Source organism: Lissotriton helveticus, chromosome 2_1 (genome assembly GCF_964261635.1).
Source record: "Lissotriton helveticus chromosome 2_1, aLisHel1.1, whole genome shotgun sequence".
Classification (NCBI taxonomy): domain Eukaryota; kingdom Metazoa; phylum Chordata; class Amphibia; order Caudata; family Salamandridae; genus Lissotriton; species Lissotriton helveticus.
The window spans coordinates 1,973,228,903-1,973,247,769 of record NC_136059.1 but is presented as its reverse complement, the minus strand read 5'-3'; the positions used below and the strand labels follow the sequence as shown (position 1 = coordinate 1,973,247,769).

The 18,867-nt window shown below is 40.7% G+C and overlaps 1 protein-coding gene across 2 annotated transcripts in view; it reads left to right on the top strand.

The window, feature by feature from the left end:
- LRBA (LPS responsive beige-like anchor protein) overlaps window positions 1–18,867 on the top strand; it is a 2,244,423-nt gene that overhangs the window by 377,862 nt on the left and 1,847,694 nt on the right. For both annotated transcript variants that reach the window (XM_078676915.1, XM_078676916.1), the window contains exons 19-22: window positions 1,172–1,280; window positions 1,893–1,974; window positions 8,705–8,828; window positions 9,239–9,431. In XM_078676915.1, coding sequence (XP_078533041.1) covers window positions 1,172–1,280; window positions 1,893–1,974; window positions 8,705–8,828; window positions 9,239–9,431 — 508 coding nt within the window. The remainder of the gene's footprint in view (window positions 1–1,171; window positions 1,281–1,892; window positions 1,975–8,704; window positions 8,829–9,238; window positions 9,432–18,867) is intronic.

Here is an 18,867-nt window from a genome sequence, read left to right as displayed (position 1 = left end):
TACGTACTGTATAAATGCTGCCTTATTACATGTTGTCACATTAAAGATCTGGGAAATAATAAAATGAACATGCAAGGTCAGGTTTCAGCCAGAGCTTCCTCGGTTGATAATACTGTGTAAAGCAGCACAGCCTTAGTGACTAACCTACATTTTAGGAATACATGTCTTGTATGCTTATGTCATCCAATAAGTCTAATCACAAAATCAAGTTGTCAGTATTATTTTTATATATCTATGAAGTTGTTTGTTAATTAGCGTCCACAATGTGTGTATCTTAAAGTGATAGCCGTTATTTTGCAATATCCGATTTTACTTCAAAGTGTAGTTTTTGTTTTAAGAAGTGGTATGAACCTAGATTTTTTTTGCCTGCTTTCTTGAAACCACTTCCTAAGAAAAAGTGTTTCTATTGGCAGTGTATCCATTCGTTTCCTGTATAGAGGGGTATCCTAGCATCATACTCAGAGGGAGAGCATAGGCCTTCCCTTTCATTCAAGGTACATTTTTGGTTTTTAAAATATGTATTTTATGTACATCAGGTGAAGTATTTATTCTGAAATGCATATGAAATCCATCTTACTTGCGATAAATGCATAAGGGAAAGGGGCGCTGTGACCTGTGATGATAGAATTGGCGAATCCGGTCAGTGATCCACTGAAGTATGTTCATTCATATATCTGGGAGCCATTTGTCACTGAAGATCTACATCTTGTCAAGGTCCATTTTCTTTAGAGGGAAGGCTGTGTGGAACGATGTAGTGCTACCTGAAATGTATGCATCATGTGATCTGTAAATAAAATGACCTGTTTGTGGGAGGTTGAAATATTAGTGAGTGAGTTTAGGGTTCAATACATGCTTGTAATCAGGAAGCAGTTTATTGAGCGAAGCATATGAAAATGTTCCTCCCTATGGATATCCAGGACACACGAGGGAGGGTGTCAGTTGTGGGCCATGTGCTGCTGTGGTAAGTTTCAGCTCATTGGAGCCATTGACAGTTGCTTACAATCGGAGTGTTTTGTTGGTACTTTGCTTTCAACTGCCTTAATAATGAAAAAAAGCGAACTGCAAGACTCATGACTTTGCCCCTGCTAGAACCGTATGCTGAAATCCTGCCAAGTGTATTCATTTTAAAAGGAAAAGTGCATTAACCTCTGTTTTCTTTGTGAAACTTCAGGAGGAAAGCAGAAATTATGCTTGGACATGGACTCTTTTCCCTGCTGGCTGAAAGACTGATGCTTCAGACAAACTTAATCTCCATGACCACTTACAATGTCCTGTTTGAGGTAGTGCTATCGTTCCAAATCCAGGACTTCTAATTACCTCGAAACCTTACCAGGCCGCGTGCATCTTTGTTCTTATGGGTTCCAGATGGCACAAGAAACGTTAGCCGCCTTCCAAATTTTACAGGTTTTTTTTTTGTAGTTAACTTGGAAAGCTCTGCCAACTTGGTCGAACGTGGGTCTTAGCAAAGTAAACTTTGTTTTATTAATTGTTGGGGAGCTATTTCTTACTGTTTCATTTGCATGCTTTTACCTAGCATGAATAATTTGAGGTGAAATTACTTAATTTCTGTAATAAAGCGTGATTCTTAACATCCTAAGTGGACCGGTTACTGCCACATTGCTGCAGCAGGTCAGTGATTGTAACCTGTGGTAAGGGGCGAGCTTTGCTTTGGTGCAGCACGTACAGTGGCACCAGGGCACACTGAACCCTAATTATTGCTGTATTTCACTGTTTAAACAGCGGCCAGGAGGTCCGTTACCTTATTTGCGCTAGGGCCCACAACGCACTGGTGACTCCACTGTCCGTGGTAGGGTTTTTAAAAAAAAAAAGTGAATTATCAGATGCTTGTTAGAGAAAAAGTGGTACTGACGATGGATTTTTTCCCACAATAGATTTTAATTGAACAGATCTGCACGCAAGTTTTACACAAGCAACACCCCGACCCTGACTCCACGGTGAAGATTCAAAATCCTCGTAAGCAGTTTAAATGTTCGCTTTTGTTAAGTATTGTCATAGTTGCGACACTGTCCAGACACTGGTTTATAAAATACAGCATTGTCTTTTAGTGAAGGACTGCGAGAAATGTCATGAGGTTTATTTTATTTTGTGTGCTCTGTCGTGTACACTACTACGTGAACGTGAACCACATTGGAAGTAAGGTGTACACGGAGCAATGACAATGGGAAGCTTGGTTGAAAACAAAAGTAAACCCGCCGTTTAGTTTATATAGAAAGCGGTGTTTCCACAAATAACCAGACACGCCTATTACAGGCAATGTATCCTCAGTGGTGATGTTTTCCAACTATTTATTTTGTATTTAACGAAAATCATTTTAGAGGCAGAGGCCGACGGCTGTGCTCAAAGATATTTTGATGTAAGGCCTGCTCTGGTTTCAGTTCTGCTCTGATTGCATTACTCAAAGATGCCAGACCAAATTACTTGCAGTGTGGAATTAACGTTCACCTCAAATTACTGTCAGTCCAGGACGCCGCAACTGGAGTTGAAACAAAATGTATCTGCTCACTGCATTGTTTGGGTAACTTCCTGAAGAGCAATCTTCGTGTGATCTGATATTTTATAAACTTTAGCCGAGTACAGTTGTATTTTTTTTACCGTGCTGTATTTGAAAGCTTCCATGGTCTCTGCAGTGCTTTTTGTAGCTGATGCGTTTCGTTCTCTGTCCAAGAAATTCTTGGTGTTGAGTCACTCCAGAGGGCGGGAAGGTGCTTCCTTTGTAATTTATCATATTTTTTTTTAAGATGTGACAGGCAAACTGAGGAAGAGAGGAACGCAGGACCATCCCAGCGGATATTACATTGCCAACAACATATTATGAATAGGATATTATATTTGGGTGGGGTTCAGGCGTGACAGAGATAAGAGAATACATTGTCGGAGGTCTTGGGGCAACAGTAGGAAGGCTGTTCAGATTTTCATTTCTATATTCGTGCAACTGGGATGTAGTTTTACTTTCATTTGGAACATGATTTATACATTGCACTTCCAGATGCGGACATTCCGATACATTTGATGACTGGCATGTTTTTCTGTCCTCTCTTAGAACAAGGTGGAAATTAGTTGTCTTTTCCTTCTCCTAACAACATAATTCGGGCTGCAGATTTCACCGAGAATATAGCTTAGGACTACCATTTGCAATTTCCACTTGCAAGACTTTCCTTGTTTACAGTGTGCATGTGAGTTTTGCAAGGATTAGGCTCGTTGGGTTTGCAGTTGTACAAACCCAGGGTGAAACACAAAGCAGAATAAAGCCAATGCTATGGGCCAGCCTCCTGGTATTGGACTGTTCGCTTATGAACTACTTTGTGTTTCATATCTATGCATAAAATGAGGGTCTATATATTGTATTTCAGGGTTGTGCTTCATTGGAGTAGGCTGTAGTTTTAGACCGATCGGCTTCTTAGGCACTCGGCAGAAGTCGTAGTATGAAATCTAATGCCCTTGTTCGGGATGCAAATAGTTTGTAGAATGTAGACATCACAAGCCATCCTCTAGCTCGTCTGTTTCGGTTTTCGTTGTAGGTTGGGCTGCACTTGTACTATTAGAAACAGCCTGCCTGCATCTTTAATCGGAAGCTAAACTAACCCAGAAGGCACTTTATGAGGCTCACATACTTAGAGTAGACTGTATTGCCATAAAGACACGAGGAGCATGGAAGTGATTCCAGGTTGGCTTCTCTCATAAACCCAGATGATCTTGTGTTCTTTTAAATAAGCAACGTTTTTACCACTGTAATTTAAGCTTAAGTAAATCGCCAAAGGAAACCTTTCGCAGTTCACTTGCATAAATGTCATCTTGTTCAGGTCTCTTCATTATTCTCGCCGTCCCCACTTCTATTACCATTGTAGTGCAATAATTAATTTGTAGCAACTATTCCCAAACTTTGCCTTTCCAACTCTTCAGAATTTAATGTGGATCTGTGGTAAAATAAAAAAAATTAAAAAGTGCGGGGTGTGCCAGGACCAGGGAGTGGCTCAAATGTTTGTTTATGTTGATGTTTTTTGCGATTTTTATAGCGCACTACTACCCAGAGGTGTCTCGGCGCTCAGTATACAGAACGATAGCTATGGTAAAAATTTAACGTGAGAAAAGCCAGGTTTTCAGTACATGTAGTTTGTACAGGAGAGTGGCATGCGGCCCCCATCCCCTGGGGCTAATATTTAATTACGGGGGGTGCGCGTCGCCCCTCTGTGCACCTCCAAAGGCCTTGATGACCCCATGCCTTGGTGATGATAATTTAAAAGGGGGGTTGTCTCCCTTCCTGAGCCACGAAAGGCCCTGGGAACCCCACCCACTGGTGCCAGCTTCACTGTTGTGTCCTAGGAGCACAATCCTTGGGATATAGTTTTCCTGCCTGCGAGAGGAGGAAAAGTTGCCACCCTCCGGGTGGGAGTCCAATTTTTTTTACCTGCCCGCGCTCTTGTAGGCATGAAAACAGATCGCTCCCGCCTGCTGCACCCAGGATGGATGCATGCAGGGGAGCCCGTGGGGCCACGAGGGACCCGGGGTTCCGCCCACAACCCCCAGTATTCTGTGTTGTGGGGGCCCCAGGCACCGGGGCACCCACCGAAGCTCCCAGGAGATGGGGTACCTGGGGCCTGTCAAGGCTCGATAAGGGGCGGAGTGGGGCACATAAGAGAGACGCATGCCCCCCCCCCCCAATAATTTTAAACAAAAAATAATATAAAGAATTGCCAGCTTGTGCCTGCACCCAGGATGTGTTCCGGCAGGGGAGCCGGCATGTGTCCTGGGGCTTCCCCCACAACCACCAACAAAAAATAAATATCTGGGTGGGTATCGGAATGCCCAAAATAAAAATGAAAAAAAAATGAATATTAAGGAGTCACTCATTTATTATTCATTGCTCTGTGAAGGAGCGCCCCATTTGGCCCTGTAATGTCTCTTTCAACTTTTTTTGGGATAGCTTTATGATCTCTCCAGAAGGCACCAGGGCACAACTAAGCGTTTTTTTATTGGTGTGGGGTGCTGCAGGGAGTATAAAATAAATAAAACAGCAAAAAAACAGTGAGGCTCCTGGGTAATTAAATCCATGACATTAGGAGATCTTACTTTAATTTTTTTAAGCGATCCTAGCTGGAGCTCTGTGCTCTTCTGCTGGAGTGCAGAATCCCCTTGTTGGGGTTTCTATGGCTGCACTTTGCAGTTTAAAAAATGTTTAAAAAAGACTTAGATATCAGACATGTTTTTTTAATGAAACTTTCTTACATTTTTATTATGACAATTGCATTTATTCAACATTACACTGTGTGAATTGTTGAAATATACATTTCTTTGCAAATATTGATCATTTTCTTTAGCAAAGACAATGCAAGTGGTTTATATATGTTGATATCCTGATCACTTCATAAAGCCTATAGGCCCATTTTATTTTAATAAAGTCAGTAGGATTGCCTTACATTATATGTCAGACAGGGCCTGTGCTCACACCCCCCTTGCTGCCCATGGTTGCGGGAGAGGGGATTTGGGTACTAGCAGGGGTTGGGTACAGGGCCTGGCCTGTGACCAACCACATTCTGTGCATGGCCGAAGACTGTGCCTGACATGGGGTTGGCGTTACATATGGTAATAAAATATTACTTTATGAAAAAAAAGACCTACAAATTCAATGAAAAAAAAACCCCCAAGGTTAATTAAACTCGCACCTTCGCCATGCACTGCTGATTATCTCTCTCTCGTATTACATCACTTGCGACATGTTCGATGACACCATTGATAATATTATTGCAATTCATGACAACACTGCATGACAAGGGAGCGAGTTATAGTTACTTTAGGGCATGAGTTACAGTTACAAGAGATAACTAACGTGTGCATTTCAGTGGTTGAGTTCAATTTAAACTGTGTTTTAGCTGACATTTACAACTAACTAAAACATCCCTTTAACTTTTGTTTTTTCAGTGATATAATGTATATATCACTGAAAAACAAAGGTTAAAGGAACGTTATAGTTAGGTGAAAATGTGTCTGTGATTTGTACTCTTATAACAAAATGTGTCATACCTTAGTTATATGCGTATTATCCAAAACCTAAAAAAACACAAAAATGCAAAACGCTAAGTTGCATAACCATACTCTTTGTGCATTGCCCATGAAATCACACATGATGCCATAAATGAAATCAGTGTTACTGATGAAGCCATATTTCACAGTACCCAGTGGCAAATGTCTCTGAACCCAGAATCAAAGGGCCTGTCCACTGAACTGCGGACAGTATGGGTGTTTAGCCATGTCTTCTGTGCACGGTCCTTGCCCCCATGGCATGTTGCATATGTCCATTGACCTTGTCTACTAGAATCTGGGCACAGGGCTTGGACTTTCGCCCACCCTTTGACCAGTGTGTCTGCACCCAGAGCCTGCCGGGCACAAGGAAAGGCTGTGTGCAGCAGGAGGTTAGTACAGTGCATGTTTGCTTGGCCACTCCTTGTACTCATTGCTTTAGTCATACATAGCGGGATGTAGGCACACGGATGGCATTTACCAAAGCCCTGGGCCCAGTAGCTCTTACATTAGTGGCCCTTTGGTCTTAGTTTACCTTTTATGTTTTTTTAATTAATACGCTGCAAGTAAATGTGATCAGTATTTTTGATGCAGGTAAAGGGGGGGGGGGTTGTGAGCCACCATTTACTGTGATCTGTGGCAGGTACCAAATCCCCTAGCACTTGAGGCTCATGAACATAGCTTTGAAATGGATTTTAAAAAAAGAGGATGTGCTCCAATTTATTTTTTACACACCATGGTTATTTGAACTGGCGTGTTTATTTATGGCTGTATATTAAACACCTGAAGGCAAAAAGCGTCTCACCAATCAAATGATTTTTAATTTGAATTTGCATTTCAGAAACAAGGTATATTTAAATTACCTCTTTTCAACCTGTTTTACACCTTTAAATTCTTCAGATTTCTTGAATACGTCTAAACAGAATTCCTCCCAGTCTAAAACGATCTACTTGGAGTACAGCTCCAGCGCCAGGACAAGTTTGCCTAGATCTGTGTAGCAGGAATCAAAATTCCCACGGACGTTAGAATGGGATAGTGGATCTTTTGGGAGACTTTCTTTTGACTTTGGTCTCTCTTGAGCAATCAGGCACGAAATGTTAACGATAACCCTGACATGGATGATAAATCACTGCTCAATAGTTTACAGATTCGTAAAAGTAAGCCAAAGTTATTAGCAATCAAAAAATGCTTTTCCTACCGAATGTCTGCCACAACAACATAGTCACTAGCATCAACTTTGATATATATGTGTATACATATGTACATTGCACGTGAGTCTTAAATAAATGTTTGAATAGAAAACAAATTGTAAACTATATAGATACACCTCCTCAGAGTGGTGCGCCATGCTGCATCCTAGCTTGTTGTCAAAGCCACATCGTGCTTTATATATATAATATAGCCTTTTACCGCAAGTGGTACGCGACTACCTTTTGATCGAAGCTTCACTTTGGGGTTGCTTGCCTTACCTTTCAAGGCATTAGTATTTTTTCACCCGACGAGTGTGGTGTTTAACCATTTCTGCTGCTTAAAATAACTCTTCAGCAAATCTGAAACACACGAAGTCCCATTCCTACTGATATGCTCTTTCGAACTTTTTTGCTCTTGGAAACTTTTTCCCCTTTCTTAACGGCCTTAACCGTGTATTTTTTGTTCCTGTCTTTGGAACTTGATCTTTTTCTATTTATGCTTTTGAAATTTATTTTCTGTGGTTTAGGTATGTTGTTTTCTTTGTCTAACCCAGGACACCTTGTGGTGTGTGTTGTGTTGGTAAGCACTGTAATGCCACTATAGCCTGCTTTCTATGTATAATTGTCACCTTTATCTCCATACTGTTATGTAGATACTTCAAAATGTTATAATGTTGAGTAGACCTACACTAGTAAAACTGACCTGAAGAGGCCAACCCTGAAAGTTTGGCAGACTGATCAAGGGTGACCTTTGAAGAAAGGCAGACGAGGGGTTAAGTGTTTTCTGGTGAATTTCACTGTATCGTTTGCACTCATTTTCTAGTTCCATAAGGAGAGGTTTGGACCGAACATGTTTTTACAGCTAGGGGATTTGCCTATTTTCTCCTAACTGTTTTCAAAACACGACTTTCATAATATACATGGCTGTCACATAGATTTAACAGGTTGATTTTTGAGCTTCCGAAATAAGCCATTTCCCCTTAGGAATTCTTCCACCAAACTCCTGCAATATTGTCAGTATATTATGTGCACAAACTGCAGGGCTGTGTGTAGTTGAATCCCAGTCACGTGTCACTTGCACCTAGAAATGTGCAAATTGGAAAACGAGTAGGCACACAAAAGAAAAGTATACTGAAATGCCTGCTGGAAGTCCAAAGAGAAAAAAAATATTTTTCACTGCAAAATAATAAAGATTAAATAATTTATATTGAATACTAAACTTGCTAACATAACTCGTTCTGTATTTCGGGTCACAATCTACAAAAGAGAAACATAAACATGTTTTTGTATATATGTATCCCAGCAGTCAAGCAGATGTTTTTTGATGGTGGGCAGAGGGAGATGTAGGGTTCCGCTAACATCTTTCTTTTTGATTTTTTACACACTCTGAACGTGGACTGTTTGTGCTGTAAGATGGCTTTGACGTCTTTATTCTGGTTACAAATGTTTTTTTCTAATTAGAGTCAACTGTTTTACAGAGGTTCTAAAAATTATTGCAACGCTTCTCCGGAACTCCACGCACTGCCCAGAAGCCATGGAGGTTCGTCGAGTTTTTCTCTCGGACATGATTAAACTGTTTAATAACAGTCGAGAAAATCGAAGGTAAGGGTATTCTCAAAGAGTGGGGCTGTTTCTGTGGTTACATACATCATTCTAAAGGAATCGTGTAGGAACTGCATTCTACTCTCACCACCCTCGCGCGTTTTTATTAGAAGCAACTCTCACCACTGTGTTTGACCTTTTCTAAGAATTCCTCTTTTAACTTGGCCGAGTCCAGTGCATGTAGGCTTTTTATTACAAAACGCACCCCTCGTCCCTGCTTCCTAAGCGATGGGTGCAAGGGGACCTTGATGTTGGTTCAGATTTCACATCTCTTGTCCCACTGCAGTTTCCCTCTGGCAGTCGATAGCCCATAAGACCTTGGTGTGTTCTCTTCCCTAAGCTGCCCTGCAGTCGCTCTGGCATTGAAGGCTAGCTTGTGTCTAGGAACTAAGACCTGCTTTGGTTTTCAGGAGTCTGCTGCAGTGCTCCGTTTGGCAGGAATGGATGCTGTCCCTCTGCTTCTTCAATCCCAGAAACACAGACGAGCAGAAGATCACTGAGATGGTGTACGCCATCTTCCGGATTTTACTCTACCATGCTGTGAAGTACGAGTGGGGCGGCTGGCGAGTGTGGGTCGACACGCTGTCCATCACGCATTCAAAAGTGAGTCTTTTCCACCCTGACACAGTCTCTGGGGCTTTTAATTGGAAGAGATATATAAATTAAATTAGCACTCCTTCATTCAAATAGCAGTATTCTTTCTGTTAATTGATGTTCCTCCATTTTACGGGTGCCTGTGGGTACCACCTCCTGATCCTGAGGTGTGAGAAATAGATAAATGTAGGGCGTTCACCAACCAGGAAAAAACTAACGCGCATGGTACTCCTTAGATATGTTTTTTATATGCAGTAAAAATAGTACATCCAAATGTAAATTTACATTTGGATGTACTATTTTTACTGCGTATAAAAAACATATCTAGGGAGTACCAAGGGGGTTCGTTTTTACCTGGTTGGAGAACGCCCTACATTTACAGTGTCTGGGGCTGCAGGCCTGCCATTGGTTAGTTTGCTAGTGTCATAAGGCTTATGGTTTGGTATGACCCTGTTCTCACCTGTTGATCTTTGGTTCAGAAGTTCTCAAATGAAGTGGCCCGAGCAGGGTGACTGAGATGGGACACTCTTTGAAACCTGGCCGTGGAGAAGATCAGGGTACAAGCCCTAAAAAAAAAGTGGGGGGACTAAGTAAGTTAGGTGGTATGCAATTGACATCATGGCCCGTGCCATCACAGTGCATGACGTCATGATGCATGACATTGTACGTGACATCACCCATGTTTATCAGGAGTACATTTTAGCACATTATGAGATTGAACAAATTAGATTTTGCATCGGGGGTGTACCAAAAAGTGGTGCAATCCTGACACAAAATCTGGGCCGCAACGAATAATTCGTTTTTTTTTTTACCCTGCCACAAAGAAATTGGCAGCAAAGAGAAACAAGGTAGTAGATCTGTTCTTCTTAATTGGTTACTAAGTCTGCATTTTAAAATATTTTATGGGGTTAAGGCATCTGCTTCAAAGGTGCCCATTAAATCTCACGGAATAATAATAATGGTGAGATCACTCTGGAGGTTAATGCATTTGCAGGAGATATGTGTTTTGTGAAGTCCCAGATTTGAATCAAAGTAGTAGAAGGTTAATCTGTCTCCTGCAAAGCATATCACATAATATGCAGATTACAGATTTTTATTTTATGTAGATAGTAAAGTGGGTTACTGCTTTTAACACAGAGATCCTTTTGTTTCCTGTAGTTCATAAATTGTAATCCTTGTAATATAGCACAGTGAAGCAAGCCTAAAGGGCATGTGGCCCCCACACCCTGTAACCCGGTCTCATGCAACTCATCGTCTACATTGTTTTACACATGTACGTCGGTCAGACACCCTGCATTGGGATGAGTAGCACTATAAAAGAAATAAAATAGTGCTATTTAAATTATTTGTGTAAATACTGGAACAGGCCAATGCATCTGACATTATTACATTGCATGCATTTACATAGAGGGACTGAACAAAATTAAAAGCGACAAAGCGTGCCTCTCGTAAGTACCTGTGAAAAGATAACAAGCTAGTCCCTTGTTTCCCCTCCGTTGCTTTCAAGTGTGAGGTTCCAGGCCAGGTCCAGTCAGGATACTCGCTTAAAAGGAGGCCTGATGGGCCCTTAACTTCGACCTTCACCTTTGGCCCAGCGGGAGGTGAACATAAAAAGCCCCCTCGCTGCCTGCAGATTGTGGCTGGGAATTAAATGCAGACAACCTGCAGGCGCTGCTAAACGTGTCCCGGTGTCTGAAAATTACAGAGAGACCAGTTAAGCATATTTCTGTGGGGCCCAACTTCTTGAGGTGTTTTTCTTTTCGAAAATGTAATGCTTTCATTCCTGTGCAAGGTCAATACAGAGTGTCTAACACAAGATGGCGCGCAAGAGCTGCTCTTGGGATCAAATTGCACTACATAGAGAAACTAGCTGTAGCCCTCCCTTTTCCACCCTCAAAGACGTTCGTTTGTTCTCTTATGAATATTAGGTCTTTATAAAGATTTCATTGCAAACCATTATTTTGAGCCTCCGTTTTTAATTTTAAGTACTATAAATCGGAATGACATTTTATAGTTTTACAAAGCTAATACGTTTCTTCGCACATTGTTTACATATTTTGGTCACATTCTGGAGAAGGACTACGTATTTTAGGCTCCAGGAAGCTCCTTCAATGCGGCCACATTCAGTGTATCAGAGTCCTATGCTGCCGAGTGAGTCTGGGGCGGTGAGTCCAGTTGGGCCGCCTGCCCTGTATCTCCCTGGTGGACCTCTGTATGGGTAGCCGCAGGCCATGAATAGCTAACAGAGCTATCAATGACGCTGAATCCGCGGGAGGGATAAAAAGCAAAATCTTTTATTTATTAAACCTGCATTGTTTCAGGAAGAAAGGGACTAATGTGCTCAATCAATTAAATTGGAGAAATGGGTAACAGGCTATGTTCAGGTAAAGCGGGTGGTGAATTACAAAGTTAAGGTATGTGGTTAATTACAAAGTTAAGGTATCTGCAGGTTTCTCTTTTTTCCCCTGTGCACTCCATAATTACTGGGAGCACACATTCTCTATTTTAGCTCAAGTGGGGAACGAAATGTTTTCACAATGATACCCGTAAATGTAGCTCTCAGTACAGTTCAACATTCAAAGTGCTTGCTACTTTATACAACTACACCCCCACGTTTTCATCTTGAGACAAATGTTAGCGTGCAAAATGGGTTTGAATTTCTGCACTAGAATTACTACATCTCAAATAGCTGCTATGGGGATTAAAGTACAGACATACACCTGAGATCAGCTTCGCTACTATTTCCTCTTGTCTTTATTTTTATGTCTGGCTCTCCTGGTGCCATTTGCAGCGTTGGATTTTACAACCCAGCGGTGGGGCCAGCAGTGAGCATTTGATTCAGAGGGGAACAATACGACCATTCTGTTTGGATGCATTAGAAACTCTTTTCCTGAGCCTCCGAATCTAGCCAGATGCCATGGTTTGCACTGTGTCTGAAATTGTGTGCAATTATTGTGTTTTTTTTCTTTTCCACACCCTTCTCGTCTCGCCGCCCTCCACTAATTTACAACATCTTTGTCTGATAAAAGACTGATGTTGCAAAATCGGATAGGTTTCACAGAGCTCCACATCAAGATGCATGCATCTGCTATAAAAAGCCAAAGAAACTCAATTGCAATTTTATTGTCCGGTATGATAGATTTCCTGCCACCTTCGTAGCAGGGAGGCTGTTTGTCACTGTAACTCTCTCCTCCCACAGCTGCACCACACTTTCTAGACAGCGGCGGCGGCCTCCAGCATAATTGCACCTCTCTTCATACATTCCTCTAAAGGTTACAGATGTGTGCATTTTAAAACATTGCTTTTTTACCAAGCAAATCTGTGCTTCTCAACCGTTTTCTTTACAGAAAGAGTAAGCAAGCGGCCATCCTCTTCCTACATGTAGCTACTGCGTATTGGCAAAGGTTCATGGTTATAACAAAAAATAATACTGTAATGCTTGTATAAAGCTCATTCATTTTCAGCCCGTGGTGAAAAGAACATGTAGGGAAACATCTCAATAGATTCAAAATAGCTTGCGTTTTAAAAAGGTTTATTGTTCCTTATCTCTCGCGGTGTGCAGGTTGCATTAAGTAAGCTTGACTGGGAAGCCGAGACTCTCAGAGCAGCACAGTGATCACACTTGCTCACCCTAAAGTCACATGTCCTAGGACCCTATTACTCTGAGATCAGGCGTATCAATTTTGTGGCTAATAAAGGGAGAGGTGGCCCCGTGACCCCCTAAATTCAAGACATTTAAAATGAAAGCACGCTTTGAACAACCTAGCATCCTTCCATTTGTCAAATGACTTGGAATCACGTTGAAATGGGAAAAAAATGTCTAGCTCTTCACATATTTGGTTGTAAATGACAGTGCGTTGTCCATTTGTTATGAATGGCAGTGCTATATTTGATTATTAGAAAATGTTAAATTCTCTCGATAATTTTTGTTGTAAATGACAGTGCATGGTCTGATTATTAGAGAATGTCCAGCTCCTCACATATTGTAATGACAGTGCATCGTTTAATTGTTAGAAAATGTCCCGCTCTTCACGTATTATTGGTTGTAAATGAGAGTGCATAGTCTGATGTTTGCAGGTGGGTTTAAGCACTAGTGAATTATGTAAAATAGCCTTGTGTGCTGTCTGATCTAAACTCTTAATGATGATCTCTATATTTCTGAAGCTCTCTCTGAGTGTAACTCATCACCATGCAATATCTAACATTTTTACAAGGTTATCAGTTTTGTATGCATCTTTTGATAGCTATGAATACATTGTTTTATTCTTGACTACAGAGGCAATCTGCACTTTAAGTCGTGAGCCAAATTGAAAATTTGCAGTGTGTGAATATAAGCAGCTTCCAAAGTTTTTTTCTTAAACCTATTACAATGTATTTTTTTATTTGCTTTTCAATTTGTACACTTTATTGGTGTGATTTGAAACGGATCCTAATAAAACAGTAGTGTAGCATGGTGGTGTGTAAAATGTCATTAAAAAAAATAGGTATGCAGTCCTGGCCCTTAGAATACATCAAATGGAATGTGAAAAGAATACGCGATAACTGTGTCTTTTAAAAAGTAAAAATACAGGCCTGTAGAGAATAGGAAATGTACGACATGGGGAAAAATCTTTGTGCAGATGAAATATACAAGAAGGAGAATTCATATATTGCCGCCATCTCATTATCTATTAATATCTTAAAATTCCATGCAAGAATGAATAGCTTCATTTTGTTACTTTAAGCTTAGAAATTAAAATCAATGAGGAGATTTTTGCTGGAAGGTGATTCCAGCCTAATCATTTATTTTCTAAATGTAATAACTGACCTTAACATAAAGCACACAAAGATGATTATTTATTTATTTAACATAAACAGTTGTGTATGCTGTAATATTAAAATGGCTTTATGAAACATTAACACATCAATTTGTCATTAATAAATGGTGCCTGGGTACATTAAAATTGGGCTCTTGAGTTTTTAGGACTCAATGATACATTATTTTTCAATATTTTTTCGGTAGGAAGATTGCACTGTGTTTCTCTTAGAATTCAGTAGACTTTTTGCACGTTTTGCCTAATTACTCTAGAGCTGTATTCATAACAGTTCATTCATCTATTTTATTGTGTTCCTATTTTTCAGAGGCATTTCTTTAATTTAATCATCAAATGTATATTTGCACAAGTATGTAATATACCGTTAAATATTTCGGTCATCATGTGCAGTAGTAAAAAGGAGTTGCCTGGTATCCTTTTCAAAGGGGTTTTGCAGAAGAATTGCACACATCATAGCTGTGAAATATTTTTCTGCTGACTATTAAAATGACAGATAAAAACAGTGTAAAATCAAACTACGTTTGTGAAAAAAGCTGTTTCAGCATACACTTTCTAATGTATATTTTGTTTTTATCCAAAGATTTACAGTAGGTTTGTAAATGCACAGGCTATATTTCCCAAAAATCTGATAATTTTCCTGGAATCTTTCTAGCCCATTTTAGTCTCTCTTTGAGTAAAATTGTGATAATGTTGCGCCCCTGCTAAAAAACCTGTCGATTTGTGTGCTTACGTTTTGCGTTACCCACATGAACTCGGTTCTACTGTGAAATGTATGACTTTGTACTGATGTTGGTTAGTGAAGTTGTACTGCTACATCTTGACGTATCTTCAGTTGCACTTTTTGTTGAGTGGGACGCCAAGTATTTGTTTATCTTAAAGTTAATCGTAAGAAAGTGCATGTACCCCAATCCTTTCATTACATGTGAGAATTAGTATTTTTATGATTAAAAAACGGACATTTTCACTTTTTTTGCAGGATGGCCCATTATGTAAGGCCAGGTATCACTGTTAATTCCTGTTACTAGTCTACCTTTCTGGTTGGAGCCAGGCATTATGGTATAAAGCCTCATAGAAATCATTGTGACCAGCAGGCATTGGTACTTACACTCAAGTTGATTTGCTTATGGTGCACATCCAAAAGGTTCCAGGCATAGGCGTGTGTGAGCTAGATTAGAAAAAATTGTTACATTACAGTTTGAGTGGTTGTAATAGGAAAGGAATGTATCATCAGAAAAACAAGACTCTGGTTAACAATTGCACGGGACACACATTTTCAACCCTTCTTTCTTATAATTTTAACATATGTGACGTACACCAAAAAAACGAGAAGACCGACTACAGTGCGTTGAAGTCTTCATGAGGTTTCAGGGAGGATGGAGTAATCCTGTCACCATTTAATGTTGTTTGGATGGTGCTTTTTTCGAAAGTGCTCCTGTGTGGTTTTCATCTCTTCGTTAATTGGTAAACGCTAAATGTCAAATTAGATTGGAATTATTGTCCAAGGGAACTTTTCTAGTTATTAGCCCAGAAGTGTCCTTAACTGCTAGTGCGTGGAGGTACTTTCCAAACATAGCAAGCAGCCATGGATTAACCATCAACCGTCTGTGAAGATTAATGACTGGCCTTTTAGTTGGCTAATTTAGAACAGTCTAGGACAATTAATTTTGAATTAAAAGCCTTTCAGTCACAAGTGCAAAAGCAATAAATAACGTAAAGAGCTGGAATCAAATAAACTCCGGCCAGTTGAAGTGATACTCATTTTCATTAAAATGACCATGTAGGTATCAGAATTTTGAACATTTTGTACGGTGCCTATTGAAAAAAAAATTTGGTTTAAAACAAGCGAGAATCTGTCTACATGTCCTCAAATGTGGCACATGAAATTAATTTATGAAAAGATATGTATGCTGTCTATTTAAAACGTGTGTTCCTTATGCTATAAACCTTAAAGGGTCTGCATACTGTCCATTTGATATTAAAAGTACCCCCGCTGGAATTTTCTGGTTAGACCACAGCTTGCTCTGTGACTAACGGTTCATTCATTAAAATTCACAGGTAGTCTCTGCACCTTTAGCATATTGCGTATATTTGCCTTTACTGAACCTCCTTTGGAGATTTCTAATAATATTTGTTTATTTATTTTTGTGGTGTCTCTTGAAAACAAGTCTTTCAATGGGAACTCTGGAACTACATTAACATCTTCACATGAAACGTAGATAAAGCTTCTTCGGATATTCAAAGAAATGACAGCATTTAAATGCAAAAATATATTCTTGAGTTGTCATAAATACAGTTAAAGAAAATACTTCTGGATAATGAGCCAACAGTGGTACTACATGTGTACATTTTTATAAAAGAAAGTGAAGTAAAATTCTCCAACATTTCTAGACACGTGCACATTGACTAGCGGTTCCATAAGGACATAAATAGATGTACCACATCTTTGTAACTTGACCCACTGGGTCAGTGGCGTAATGAAACTTGTGGGGGCCCCCCTGCAAAGTGAGTGGAGGGGGCCTCCCACACTGCCGATTCAGGCAGGAGATCTCCGGGGTCTCCCGCGCACCTTGCCGGAGGGGGCACCCTGGAGCTTGGTGTCCCCCCCCCCCCCCCCTGCACTGCGGAGGGCTATTGTTACACCACTGCATTGGGTTCTGCCTCATGATCGATGCTTTACGGCTAAGCTCAGAGTTCAGCCGGTGCTAAATGACTGTTACCGTACACAAATAATAGAGAAATATAAATTCTGGGTCAATGAGGGTCTTTGGAGTTGTTTTACAATACTTAAAAAAGCACCTGTTTCATCTAACACATACATCCATTTAACTATATTCCATAATAAATCTACAGTTCCTCTTGTAATGTTCCAGTGCTTCACTTAATCATACTCATTGTGATACCCACTGTTAGTCTGCGTAAGCGCGGGTGGTGGTGCTTCATACTAGCTGCCCTGCTGACTTCGACTTAGCAGTCTGGCACATCTTCTAAACCACAGGGTCCACTGGAACAGGTGGTGTTTGCTGGGTCTTCATTCTGAACCATGTAGCACATTGAATTTGAGGCCCTAAGTCCTGTGTAAATGGGGTGGCAGGCGTTTCTTCATTAGGAGTCAACAATAATTGTGAACACTGCATTTCTAGGTCTTTTTTACTTTTAGTTGACGGGTTGTTCTTAGTCAGCTCAAGGTTGTCTCAAACATGATTCTCTCTGACAGAATCTCACCTGACTTTTTTTTTGTCGATAGGAACAGTGTTTCTTGATCTCAGATTTTTGTGGGACATATTATGTAGGCAGTTTCTGTAGGCTACTGGGATCTTTGCCCCAGAATTCCTTGCACATGTCACACTACTTTAAATTGTATTCTTTGCTATATCGGGTGCCATTGCAGACTTAATCCGTGTGCTTTGGGATTTGAGGCTTGTGGATAGAATTTTGCAGTTATCTTGTCAGGATAAGCATATCCGAATATCGCCATGTGATGATTGAATCCAGAGTAGTGAGAAATGTTAAGTTGGTAGTTAACTTTAAAATAAAAATCAGATTTACATGGAGTGGCTTCTTAGATTCCTGCATCATACTTCACCACCCCACAGTTGAGATTTATCCAGCATTATCACATTCTGTTTTACTGCCCCTAAGTAACTCTTCCCAATCTTTATCATCTTTATTCATCCTTCCGTCTGATGGCCCCTCTTATTCACCATTAGATCCCTTTACTCCTAAATCACCAAATGCCTCACTCCTTCACAATCCTGCACCTCCATCATCACTGAGTCTCTCCTACCCAACATATAGCCTGCCCGGTATCAAACCTTAGTCATTCCCACAATATAAAATAGCCTACACATGACTTCTATGCAACAGCCAGCTGTCTGCTGACTCACTTCTCCAATTGTTCTTCAGTACAAAAACTAATAACCAGTAAATCCCTCCCCACCCCCGCTGTGAAGTTCCTTCAATGCACTCAAACAAACTTTAGCATGGCTTTAACTACATTGCCAGTATTTAAAGCAACTATTTGTGCTACCCTCAACCAACTCAATGTTTACCTGAGAAGAGAAGTGTGGCTCACCGATTAGAGCAGCAGACCCTGAGGCAGAGGTCTGGCCCGGGACCAGGGTTCAATTCCCGACACGGCAGGGTCTTGGGCTCAATGTCCACGGACTCGATAATTCTCGCCTCGGTGCCTACTCGAATTGTGGGTTCACACTCTGCAACTCTGGGCAATAGCTTGCTTAATCTCCACAACGGCCCGAAAGCGCTAGGATGCCTGGCCTCACCTTGGAGGTGCCCAGTAAGGGGGCATCTCACAGGGAAAGCCAGGAAGGGTTCCACAGCGGTATACAGCGCCAAGATACCTTTCAGGTGATAGTGCGCTTTACAAGTATACACACATTTACATTTACATTTACCTATCACTGAAACCATGAACAATCAACATTTTCCTATTCTTAGAGTCTGAATTGAGCATTTCTGACTTTACTTTCTCCTGTCACTCCTCCCATAAGGGGCAGTCTTACTCAACATAATGCATTCATGCCTCACTCCACACCAGTTTTCCAGTAGGGATTTTCTTGTGGAATCATTTAAGTACTTGTCCTCTTCCGTTTAATCTTCCCTCCCTCCTAGGC